The sequence below is a fragment of the Marmota marmota genome, unplaced genomic scaffold, assembly GCF_001458135.2.
Source record: "Marmota marmota marmota unplaced genomic scaffold, marMar, whole genome shotgun sequence".
Lineage (NCBI taxonomy): Eukaryota > Metazoa > Chordata > Mammalia > Rodentia > Sciuridae > Marmota > Marmota marmota.
The window spans coordinates 12,457,023-12,469,724 of NW_026000108.1; the positions used below are offsets into that span (position 1 = coordinate 12,457,023).

At 41.1% G+C, this 12,702-nt stretch overlaps 2 protein-coding genes across 3 annotated transcripts in view; one reads left to right on the top strand and one right to left on the bottom strand.

Annotated features, from left to right (window-relative positions):
• The window catches only part of Med28 (mediator complex subunit 28), a 4,340-nt gene extending 1,245 nt beyond the window's left edge, over positions 1–3,095 (top strand). The window contains exons 3-4 of the mRNA XM_015481979.2: positions 1,083–1,195; positions 2,710–3,095. Coding sequence (XP_015337465.1) covers positions 1,083–1,195; positions 2,710–2,907 — 311 coding nt within the window. The 3' untranslated portion in view covers positions 2,908–3,095. The remainder of the gene's footprint in view (positions 1–1,082; positions 1,196–2,709) is intronic.
• A 2,349-nt stretch (positions 3,096–5,444) lies between these two features.
• Fam184b (family with sequence similarity 184 member B) overlaps positions 5,445–12,702 on the bottom strand; it is a 107,632-nt gene continuing 100,374 nt past the window's right edge. The window contains exons 15-18 of one of the 2 annotated variants that reach the window (XM_015481980.2): positions 11,520–11,637; positions 10,235–10,339; positions 8,808–9,007; positions 5,445–6,887 (exon numbers count right to left, since the gene is read on the bottom strand). In XM_015481980.2, coding sequence (XP_015337466.1) covers positions 6,794–6,887; positions 8,808–9,007; positions 10,235–10,339; positions 11,520–11,637 — 517 coding nt within the window. In that variant the 3' untranslated portion in view covers positions 5,445–6,793. The remainder of the gene's footprint in view (positions 6,888–8,807; positions 9,008–10,234; positions 10,340–11,519; positions 11,638–12,702) is intronic. The other variant, XM_048784259.1, reaches the window with a different exon arrangement.

Here is a 12,702-nt window from a genome sequence, read left to right on the forward strand (position 1 = left end):
TTTTTTTTTTTTTTTTTTTTTATTAACTGAGATGTGTGTCATTAAGAATGAACCATTTTTTAATATATATATTTTTTTAGTTTTATGTGGACACAATATCTTTATTTTTTATTTTTATGTCGTATTGGGGATCGAACCCAGCGCCCGGCGAATGCCAGGCAAGCACTCTACCCCTTGAACCACATCCCCAGCCCAAGAATGAACCATTTTTAATGACCTTTTCATATTGGTAACAGGAAAAGAAGATTAATTGTGAATTGCTTTTTTTAAAAGTCCACAAGTTGTGATTATCTTTTATTTTTTCCCTCCCTGGTATTTGGTATTTGGGATTGAACCCAGTAGTGCTCTACCACTGAACTACTTACCCAGACTTTTTTAAATTTTGAAATAGGATCTTGCTTAATTGACAAGACTGGCCCCAAACTTGCAGTCCTCCTGACTCAGTTTCCCTCATTGCTGGAAATGTGCCACCATTTCTAACTAGATTGATATTATCTTTTGAACAGGTGCTATAGAGAAAAAATCTTCTGTGTTTATCCTTCACCCCAGTGTTGTGTCTCCAGAAGAGTCAGTTCTGAGTTTTTTGTACCATATTTTAAATGTTCTGTTTTAACAAGAAATCATGATGATCCCTGAATCTCCATATTCTTAATTAGAAGTCCTCATGGCATTCATATTGTGTAAGGTTTCTTTTTCTCCTGATAAAAGCACATATTATATTTAAAAATTTTTTTTTTCCTAGTATTGGTGCTCTAACACTGAACTACATCCCCAGCCCTTTTTATTTTTAATTTTGAGACAGTGTCTCACTGGGTTGCCTAGACTGGCCTTGAAATTCATGTCCTCTTCCTGTCTCAGCCTCCCTGCTGGGATTACAGGCACATACTACCTTACGTACCTTACAAATTATCTGCTATTTAATATTGCTTAACACCTGGGAAGTTTTAAGTTAATATTGCTACGGCTAAGATTAAAATCCCAGACTACATCTATAAGAAGGGGCTTTTTTAATGTATCTGACTATTTATGTGGAAGATATATATGTTTAAATGTTTTTCTTACTGTTTTCTTTTTTTTTTAAGGTGTTGATCAGTGTATCCAGAAGTTTCTGGATATTGCAAGACAGACAGAATGCTTTTTTCTACAAAAAAGATTGCAGTTGTCTGTTCAGAAACCTGAGCAAGTTATAAAAGAGGTACAAATTCAATTTTTCCTCAACTTTTAGGAAGAACACTTGGTCTTATGAGTCTATCTATGCTTTAATGAAACACACCTGTGAATTGTATCAGGGATTTATAGATCAATATGAAATGGTGCTGGTTGTCACCATTTATGACATCCTGGACAGAAAGGGCCACCAGGAGTGAGGAGTGGAGAGCAGCTCTTTAAGAGTAGCTCTGCCTACTTTCACACACTGGCTTTCACAGTAAATTTTTCTTTCTTTCTTTTTTTTAAGTAAATGTTTTCTTAAAGAGAAAGTTCTGCCTTGTGAAAAAGAGTGAAAAGCCATTAATATAGGTAGAAACCCATATTGGACAGGCAGTGTAAACATTTGCCTTGCCCTGTGCCTCACACATAGAAAGGGATCTGTCAAATTTGTTCAAAGAACCAAAAAGTAAATGATCTGCATAGTTCTTTAAAACTTAGGATTTTGGTGGGTCTTAGTGATTCTAGACTGGGGCATTTGGAAATACGTTGGGGTTGCCACAAAGACTAGGAAGCTTTAATGACAATGAATGATCCAACCAGGACCTGTCTCCTCATTGTGGAGAATTGAGGAATCCTCCCACCCTAACTCGGCCCTTGGTGCTCCTGGTGAGAAACACTAAAATGAAGTTATAAGGTTTTGATAGTTTTAAAAAAGTATCTCCTAGAAGCTGACCAGTTAATCAGAAAGGTTCTTTTTGTTACGATACTAGCTGTTGAGAGGGAGAATTATAAGATGATGACATTCTTAATAGTCTATTGTGCTAACTTGTTTCCTGATACAAATACTTGAATAACAATGCAGGTGTGGTTAAGTCTGGGTCTTAATAAAAGATTTAATGCTGGTGTTTGTAAAAATCTCTTGAATCTGCAATTTTAATATTTTGAAATCTGAAATTATAGACAGTGGTATGGATTCTTTTTTGTGGTACTGGGGATTACTGAGCTATATCCCTGCCTCCTTGCTCCCCACTTTTTTTTTTTTTTAAAGATTGAGTCAGGGTCTTGCCAAGTTGCCCAGTAGACCTCTAACTTGTGATCTTCCTGTCTCAGCCTCCCTGGTAGCTGGGTTTATAGATGTGCACCACAGCACCTGGTTTGATGGGGATTCCTACAAGCAATTGCTGATATGTTTGTCATTCTTAATATTTTCTAATCTCAGCTGTAGTCTTTGGACAAGGGAGGGCTGCTAGATGGCTGGGAAACAGGATGAGAAAGTATTCGATTTTTTTTTCTTTTTTTTTTTACAGTAGCCCTGGGTTGCTTTTTAAATTTTATGACTTTTGTTACTTAACAAGATGATTAAAAATAAAAGCTCTGGTTATTAGGTGGTCAGCTTCACTGGAAGAGTTGCTTTAGATTAGTCAAACTGTGGAGCCAAGTAGAGGAATGGGCTGATATGGTTTAATGGTTTTGAATTTGCTTCCTGGTGCTCCTCACTAATCAAGAACTTTATTATTCCCCTGCATTTCCTCTGACTTACTCCATCCCTTTCATCTGTAGGACGTCTCAGAACTAAGAAATGAGTTGCAGCGGAAAGATGCGCTGGTGCAGAAGCACTTGACAAAGCTGAGGCATTGGCAGCAGGTGCTGGAGGACATCAATGTGCAGCACAAAAAGCCAGCTGAGGTCCCTCAGGGCTCCTTGGCCTACCTGGAACAGGCATCTGCCAACATCCCTGCGCCTATGAAGCAGACCTGAGAGAGGTCTGGCCTACAAGGTAGCCTCCTGCAGACAGTTCCTCCAGACCTCTCTGTGTGGACGTGGCATTTTAGAACAGCTATTTGCTAGAGAATGAGTTGGTGTTAATTTTACCTCCACCTAAAAATTTCCCCAATTTTTATGAGCTGTTAATTACTTAGTACTTTATAAAGTGCTTGGTAGACAAAGTGAGGTTTCATTTTGTTTGTTTTGTCTGTAGCAAAGTTTAGACTATTAGTTTTCCACAGATTTTTTTTTTCTTGGCTTTTTGCTTGTTTTTAAAATTTTATGTAGTTTATATATAGTTTTTTTTCCCCCCATGTTGTTAGTTTGCTATGATCCGAGGGGGAAAATTAAAGTACTCCTAGAATGAGGGGAGAAGGAATTTGGTTTTTGGTCTTTTATGATTACTACACATCCATGGTAGTACAGAAAAATACGTAAATTTGCTATCTCAAGACTTTGAACTACCTCAAGAAGAGGAATCTAATGCAACATTTGTAATGCTTCCATAGCAGTACAGAGTGCAGATATTTTGTAAATATGTCAGNCTGAGTTCAATCCTTGGTATCCCTGCCCCCCCCATCCCCCACAAAATAAACTAAGTTTGAGGCAGTCTTTCAATGATAAAAGTGTTTTTGGTGAAAAGATCAGAAACTATTCTACTTGGTGCTTAATGAAAATGTTTTGAATGAATGTAAATACAAGTTACTGTCATTTCTTTATATTAATTCAGAAGTTATCCGTCAAATAAATAATGATTTTCCAATATTGTCAATTTGTTAACATCTTTTTTTAATGACGCTTTGCTGACTGCTGAACATAGGAATTCTCTGCACTGCTGTGTCCTTCAGGGAGAAACCAGAGTTCATGCTCCAGGACTTCCTTTGTCTTCCCACCCCATAGACAACCCTTCCCACCTCTTTAGGGCTTTCCTCTCCTGTTGCTGCAGTGCCTGCATGTTCTAGGTCCTAGATCAGTCACCTACAAGGCAGACAGCTGAGAGCTAGTGGAAGACAGTAGATCAAAACAGTGTCATAGGAGGCTGGGGGTGAGGCTTATTGGTAGAGCACTGGCCCAGCATATGTGAGGCCCTGGGTTCAGTCCCCAGTACTACTAAAAACAAAAGCAATATTGGATCCTGGGGTAGAGTTATGGGTAATGGTGGAGGTAATTGTCACCCTTAGAAATCTGTAAGACACTGAAGGAAGTCCCTGTCATAGCTGTTTAATTTGCCAGCTTCACCTTTACAGAGTTCAGAAGGATCCTGGAGAGTGACTGTTGACCAAGAGTCTAAACCACAACCACTACATTGGCTGTGGTAATAATGCTGGAGCAGTTAAGGGCCCAGGTCTGTGGTCTGCAGCAACTGATGGGTTGAATCTGTTCTGTTCTTTTCTTTTTTTTTTTTTTATTTTTATTGTTGGTTGTTCAAAACATTACATAGTTCTTGACAAATCATATTTCACACTTTGATTCAAGTGGGTTATGAACTCCCATTTTTACCCCGGATACAGATTGCAGCATCAGAATCTGTTCTTTTCTACCCCAGTTAAGAAACAGTTTGCATTCCAGCAGAGCCCTAGGAACATGGAACTCTTCAGCCTCTGGTCATAATACAGCCTGAAAAGATTTAGCATCAAACCTGAATCAGTCCGTGTCTCTCAATAGCCATTGTTACCTACAGGCCATTACCATCACCTCTAGGGCTGCTCTTGAGAGTCTGGTGGAATCAGATGACGCCACCTCAAACAGATGGAATTATATCTAGCATATCTGTTTTGTTACTATAATTGGCTCCAAAAAGGTGAAAATTTCATTTTCTGCTGGTAAAAATAACAAATTACTAGAAACTTTTGGGGTGGTTTATTTTGTAATAAACTAAAAGTTTATTTGTGTATCTTTAGATACCTTACTTCAATACTCAAGGAAATAGTCTCAAAAAACTAATAGAAGAATGTAAAAATTTGGTTAACAAAGGCTTAGTTATTTCAAGGTAGAATCTAGAAATTTAATAAGTTCTTTCACTTGAAGTAAGAAAGGAGTCAAAAACAGATGTAGTAGCAACATAATTTTGTCCCTGCAAAAGTATTATGCTGAGTCAGAGGACAGTAGTATATAGTGCAGTCTGCTTTGTTAGTTATTAGGAGTTGTACAGGGTTGTGATAATGTTTCAACTCAGAAGTATAACCACCTGTGTATAGTTTTTTTCCTGTCACAAAACAAAACACAATGCTTATGGCCAAGATCTGAATGTTGTTTTCCTAAAGTTCATTTGTTGGAACTTAATACTCATGTGAGACAAGTTCAGTTTCCCTAATCCAAGAGTTTTTGTGCACTGACATGACACTGCAAATGGAAAATTCCACACCTGGCATGTAGTCAAAATGCAGGTGTACTAAAAATAATGTATAAAATTACCCAGCAGGCTGTTTAAGGTGTGTATGAAACAAATGAATTTCATCTTTAGACTTGGGTTCCATCCCCAAAATCTCATATATTCATATATATGCAAGTATTCCAAAATCTCGAGTTCTTTTTTTGAATCCAGGGCTTTGCACATGTTAAGTGTATGCTCTACCACTGAGCAACACTGCTGAGCTCAGTGATAGAGCACTTCCCAGCATTTCGACAACAAAATCCTATTAGCTTCATGTTTTGTTTCAGTAGTAAATTTTGCCTTTAAATGTTGAGTTTCAATTTTACTTGCATTTCTCTCAAACTGATGTGTGTGAAGTATGTTATTGCCACTTTTTATTTGTTGATGCTCTGACTGAGCTTAAAATGAATTTCCTACTTTTCAACTCTGTCTTCATCCAGTTCTACCTTTTTAAGAAAAAGCAATACCAGCACAACCATTCTTACTGCCCAGTTGTTTAAAGTTTTATTCAAAGAGCAAAGATTTGACAGTGCATAGAGTTAACATCTGTTTAGGCCACTTACTGGGCCAGCACCAAAGGATTGAGAAAATATTTTGCCCACTAAAATTTGCATTGAGTCTTTGACAAGTCACATTGCTCTGCAGAGGGTAGATAATGCATGTGGACTGAGAGCAAGGTCAGCACCGTGAGCAGCCATTCCCAGTGCCCTTTGATCTACTGAGAGTCCATGCAAAGGGGCAGCAACACATCATGAGGCAAATGGCCCAAACCCAAATACCAGGGATTCTGGAGATCTTTGACTTCAGAGATCAGATGGGCTAGAAACTTTCAAAAATAACAAGTTGACAGGACAGTCATTGAAACAGATGTTTGGTGGGGCAAGGCACAGCTACTCACAAAAAATTCCAATTCTTGATGGGCATCTTCACTCATTGTTTAATCTTGCAAAGCCCCTTCTGAGGTAGGTGTTAACCCTCTGTAATCTGCTGCCTGTCCTAGACCCAGGAAGTCAGAACATGCAAACTACGCATGCTGTGGTTCATTCCTAATAGGTCGATTTTTTTTTCTTTTTTATTGACTTTCCTGTTTTGAACTTTATTTTTATTCCTCTTCCTATTGAGGTTGGATGTGTATTTTGGAATAATATCATTTTACATAAAAAGCAGCTTTTCAAGTGGAAATGACTAGCATCCTAAGGAAAAATGAAACCACTTTTAAAATAGACCACGGAAACCACAAAGTCTGCCAGCCCACAAAGTGGAGTACAATGTCATGGACACTGGAAATACAAATGGTATAGGTCACTGGAACATTAATAACATTTTCCTGTGGGTGCTTTTTAATAACATTGGTTTGATTTATCTTTAATATCAAGATTTTTTAATGAACCTGTGTCACAATGAAATAGTATGAAATGTTTTGGTTGGTTGGTTGGTTGTAGTTCACTCCTTCAGACGTTTTAAGTGGTTTTCTAACAGCCTCTCTGAGGTATCTCAAGGCTGAGTTTAGAAGGAGAAGTACTTGGTAAACCACTCCTGGTGTGGGGAGCCCTGTTTCTGCTGGGCTTCTTTGGCTTGGGCTGTTTCACCATCTTGTGTCCTAAAAACAAACAGAAGTTTCTTCTGTGATTTTTGAAATTTTTCAGTAGGCAGTGGAATGCTCCCTTACCTTTCCAAGGAAACATTCCAGCCAGAGACCACCTCTTCCTGGCTGGAAACAGGTTGTAAGGAATGGGGTGGGGAGGGAAAGTCCAGTTCCTATTTTGAAAACAAGGTTCTCCATTGTTTGCTTCTCCATTGTCTCCTTAAAGTTAGTGGTTACTACAGTAATGAGGTGTATTTTGCAACATTTATTATTTATTTCAGACACGAATTAGGTAAGTTTAATTGTAAAAAAGTATAAAAAAGGTCAGCAGAACATTGTGAGCACTACCAGCTGTCTAGTGTATTCTAGCGTCTCAGCGAGGCCTTGAAATTAGCCTACTGGATTGAAAAGGAGAAACCGTAGTCACCAATCCCAGCACACCTGGCTGACCAGTCTATGCATTGTGAAGCTTCATGTGAAACAACAGAAGAGCTTTAAACAGAAGTGCATTTGTGGTGGTGGGTACCCGGGATTGAACTCAGGGGCATTTAACCACTGAGCCACATCCCCAGCCCTATTTTGTATTTTATTTAGAGACTGGGTCTCACTGAGTTGCTTAGGGCCTGGCTTTTGCTGAGGCTAGCTTTGAACTCAGGATCCTCCTACCTCAGCCTCCCAAGCCTCTGGGATTACAGCCCTGCGCCACCATGTCCAGCCCAGAAGTGTACATTAATGAGGAGAAAAACATGGCCAGAGTCAAAGACTGGCCCTGGTGGTTAACAGGTGTTTGGGGGCTCTGGGCCTGGGCTTCCACAGCTGGGAAACGGGCTGGACCCATACAGGGAAAGCAAGGGGTTCCTTCCAGCGCCACACTCAAAAGCTCTCAGCCTCTCCATCTGTCCAGACAGCCCTGGGGCAGCAGGCAGGCAGGGCTTCTGGGACAGGACATTTTAGATGGGGCCCTTCCTGAAATGCAAACTTTAAGCCCAGAATGTAAAGTGCGCCTTTTGAATGCAAGACTGGAGAGGAAGAAGAATTAGTAAACACAGGAAGATCAGAAGTGTGTGAAAGATTTCAGAAGCAAGAAACAAGGGAAGATAAGGAAGGTGCATCTGATCATTATGCACAATCAATCAAACTCACAGATTTAGAGGCCTTAAAACTCCAAAATAATACAATAAATCTTGGGAAATAGCCTTAATAATAGTGAAATTGTACTGAGCCCTTTTGTGCCTGGCCTTTGTTAAACATGTCCTATGGGTTAATTCCTTTAGTGTCACATCAGTCTAATGATGCGGGTATTAACTATATGATTTCCATTTTCATAGTGGGAATATAGGGAACCAGAGAGGTCAAGTGACTGGCCAGGGCTACACAGCTAAGAAACATGAGGACCAGATTTTAAATACAGACCTCAAAGCCAGGTGAAGAGAGTCTATCCTCTATGTAACCCACACCAAAGTTCTCAGCTAAGTGATTCCATTAAAAAAGGTTTTCTGGGCTAGCTCAGTGGCACACACCTGTAATCCCAGCAGCTTGGGAGGCTGAGGCAGGAGGATTGCAAGTTCAAAACCAGCCTCAGCAATGGCAAGGTGCTAAGCAACTCAGTGAGACAAAATAGGGCTGGGGATGTGGCTCAATGGTTGAGTGCTCCTGAGTTCAATACTGGGTAACATCCCCCCACACCCCCCAAAAAGAAGGACCTTTTGGAATTTGATACCAGAAATAGTACCCCTTCCAAAGAATGACATAATTCCCCTCTCTTACACAATCTTCCTGTTTGGCTAATTGCTATTTCTGCAGGACAGGGCTGGTTTTGCTACTCTATATTTGCCCAAATGTGGAGTATTTAGCATGTGCCAAAAAGAATCCCTAATTCCACACTCCCCACCCTGCCCCATCCATGGAAATGCAATGAGACCTCTGCACCCCTACCTTGTGGCAGTCTTAGCATCTAGAGACTGGGTGGGTTTGTAAGGCCGGCTACAACTGGGGCTTGGGTCCAAACTGGGTGACTTGGTCAATGGAGGCGCGTTAAGTCTGGAACTCAGATCCCCACTGAGGAAGTTCTTGGCGTAGGAGGCGAGGTTTGGCACGCTCACTACTCGACTCGGCACCTCCTCCATCCTCTTTTTCTATTTGTATTGGAGGGAAGTTCTGTTAGTGCTTCCCACAAATGGCTTTATTGTAAAGGTAAAGAAGGCCCACCCAACCAAAGCGATAATGGGAAAAGAGGCAACAACTTTCATGATATACTTGCATGTTACTTTTAGATATTTTTATTTAATATTATTTATTTTTGAAGTTCTGGGGACAAAAGTCAGGGCCTCAAAAATGTTGGGCAAGTGCTTTACCACTGAGCTACACCTTAGCTCTTTAAATCCCCTTTCTTCTATGTTTTTTTTTTAGAAAGAGAGAGAGAGAATTTTTAATATTTATTTTTTAGTTTTTGGCGGACACAACATCTTTGTATGTGGTGCTGAGGATCGAACCCAGGCGGCACGCATGCCAGGCGAGCGCACTACCGCTTGAGCCCCATCCCCAGCCCTATTTTATGTTTTAAAGAACATGTAAGTCCACAGTTTTCTTTATCCAAAATTTCTGGAGAAGACGTGTAATAATTTTTAAGAGCTTAGAGACCATGTACCACCCCACATTAGCTGGACACACCCTGTACTCAAATATATTAATATCTCCTTAGTGAAATTTATATTTTGTTACAGTAAGGATATAAGTAAGGATATAAATAAGATCTCATCAGTTCAGGTCAGTTTAGGTTTATTGTTTTATGAGCTGTAAAAAAATACTAATTCTTTAGAAGTGTTAGGATATTGTGATAGCAGATAAGAGACTTGGATACGAACAGGCTCATCATTACATATTCCAAAAACATCATAAAGAAATAAAGAAGGGGCTGGGGTTGTGGCTCAGCAGTAGAGTGCTCTCCTAGTACGTGTGAGGCACTGGGTTTGAGCCTCAGCATTACATGTAAATAAAGCTATTATGTCCATCTACAACTAAGAAATATTTAAGAAAAAGTAAAGAAAGCAGTAGAAAATTCCCACTATTTCCCCTCTCTCCCATGACCCAGATAGGACTATTATTAATAGGGACACATGTTTACTGTAGAAAATTTGAAAAATACAAAGGCCCATGGGAAGTAAAAACCACACATAATCTGCCCAAGCCAGATGTAAAAGCTGTTTGTTAGGACAGTGGGCCATTTCCTGTGGGTCTTTTGCCAATGCCTGCTCCTCTCAATGTACACCAGCCCAGTGCACATCAACTAGCTGCAGTTTCCTTTAGGAGGAAAGAAGTCAACAGAACTGTATGATGCATTAAAATCCGTAGATCCAACTTACCTTCATGGAAGGTGTCAAATACCCTGGGTGAGGATTGAAAGAAAAGGACCGATTCCGATGGGACATCGTGCTAGGGAACGCTGCGTAGTGAAACCTTCTCTCTTCCTGGAAAACCAATACAACAAGTCTAAATGGGCCTGAGCACATAGCACTGGGCCTGACTTGAAAGAAGACATCTGGGAGGGCAGAACACAGAGAGAAGGCAAGGCCACGGGAGGGAGGGCAGTCGGCAATTAAGCTACCAGCCGCTGGAGCTGTAGGGAATGCCCTTTACTTCCAGGGTCCTTCGGGGAAGGAAAGAACAAATTTATGCCAAGCAAGTATTCTCAGCGTTTGAAATCTAATGTAGAGAAAGAATACCCTTGAATGCCCAAGAGATCTCGGCTCCTTTCCTCACTACCGTTTATTTCACATTTGTATCATAGATGTAAACACAAAAGTAAAGAGGGCACATAAGATCCATCGCCCACTTCAGCAATTATAACTGTAATGGGCCAAGGTGGATTATTGTGTGTGTCATCTACTCTTTTCTCTCCAGCTATATTATTCTTATAGCAAATTCCAGTTGTCATTTAATTTCATCTGTAAAAACTTCAATATGTATTTCAAAGATTAAGGATTCTTTTTTTTTTCTAACAAAAATGATAACCACAATATCCCACACTTATCAAGTGAGTCATAATTCCTTATTAATATAATCTTCAGTCATTGGTCAAAGTTGGAAGACACATAGAAGTGAGGCAGGTGATCAGGAATAAAGGAAGGGAAGGGGCATCTTAAGAAATGACCATCAGGTCTTGGTGGCTTTAGGATATAGAATCAGAGGGAGTTGGAAATAACTTACCTTCAAAGGATCAAGGGAATGATTTTTATTTTTTTAACTAAGAAACAGATGGTTATTTTTACAACAGGAAGATCAACAATAGAAATTCTCTTTGGTACTACAAAAAACTGAACTAATATTCAACATGAAGCAAATGCCATTGGACTTGGGAGTAGACTTGTGCAGAGGCTGGCACAGGGCCACTCATTGAGTTAGGTGCAGAACCCAGGACCCCATCTTGGGAGTAGAGTGGGTTTTCTTTGCCTCCTGTTTTCCTGTACTAATATTTTTAATCAGTGAGTAATTCTGTTTAAGAAAGGATTCTTTGCAAGTCAAGATTTTAGGCACTTTTAGAGAAAGGCTGGGCACCCAGTGGGGGTTGCTCCTGGATAGCTCAGCCATGCCCCACCAGGTACATGGGCACCGGGCCTGCTGCTGTCTGCTGGGCCCTGGCAGTCTCACCGTGAGCTGCTTGATGATCTCCTCTCTCTCCTTGAGGCGGGTCTGCAAACGGCCTATGAGCTGCAGGTCCTCAGGCCTGGACGCTCCCTTTCCTGGCTTCTCTCCTGCATCTTTCAGTCTGTCCAAAGCAGGCAGTTAGTCCCCTTTACAGTGATTACTCAACGGGAGGGATGCCCAGTGGACACCAGGTGGATGTTGGCATGTACTGAGCCTGGCCAGCTGAGGTAGGACAGCAGCAGAGGCCGGCACAGGGCCACTCGTGAGTTAGGTGCAGAACCCAGGACCCCATCTCCCAGTATGTCCCCTGTCAGTTCTCCCAAGGCTGCAGGGCAAGGAACTAAAGATCCATGGGTGCACATAAACGCTGCACTCAGCCAGGCTTCAAGAGACTGGGATGTAGCTGGGGCAAGAGCAGGAAAATGCCACTACCCACTGGGAGGCCAGCAGGTCCCCTGGATGCTGACATGGCTCTGGTGCCATCTGCTGGCAGACAGGTGCAGCACGAGCCAGTCTTCTGAAGCCAGATTCTCCCGTGGTGAGGGGAGAGGGAGGTTTGGGGCTGCAGAGGACCCCTAAGGCCTGGGGCTTTGGGATGAGCTGACCTGGGCTCTAATCCTGATGCTACTTTTTCCTTCTTATGTTACCCTGAGCATAGTATTTCAACCATGGGGTGGTTGTGAGAATTCAATGAAGTAACGGATACCCAGCACATGACAAGTGCCCATTAGACAGATGGTGGCTGGAAAAACCTTTCAGTGAAGCTTTTGGATGATTCCTTTTGCATTGGAGACAGTGGAGACCAGTTTCTAAGAGTGCAGGCTAAGGGCCAGATAGATGATCTCTTTATTTACTTAGTGCTGTATAATCTTGGGCAAATGGATTCACCTACCTGCACCTGCATTATAGTAATATCCTCCTAAATGGTGTCCCTATCAATCACCCCAGACCCCTAGCCTCATCTTTCAGCAACCAGAAGTGACTCTTTTTTTTTTTTTTTTTTTAGTATTTATTTTTCAGGGTGTAGTTGGACACAATACGTTTATTTATTTATTTTTATGTGGTGCTGAGGATTGAACCTAGTGCCTCGCATGTGCTAGATGAGCGCTCCACCACTGAGTCACAACCCCAGCCCTAGAAGTGACGTGACTCTTTTAAAAGGTAAATCAGATGTTCCATCCCCAGG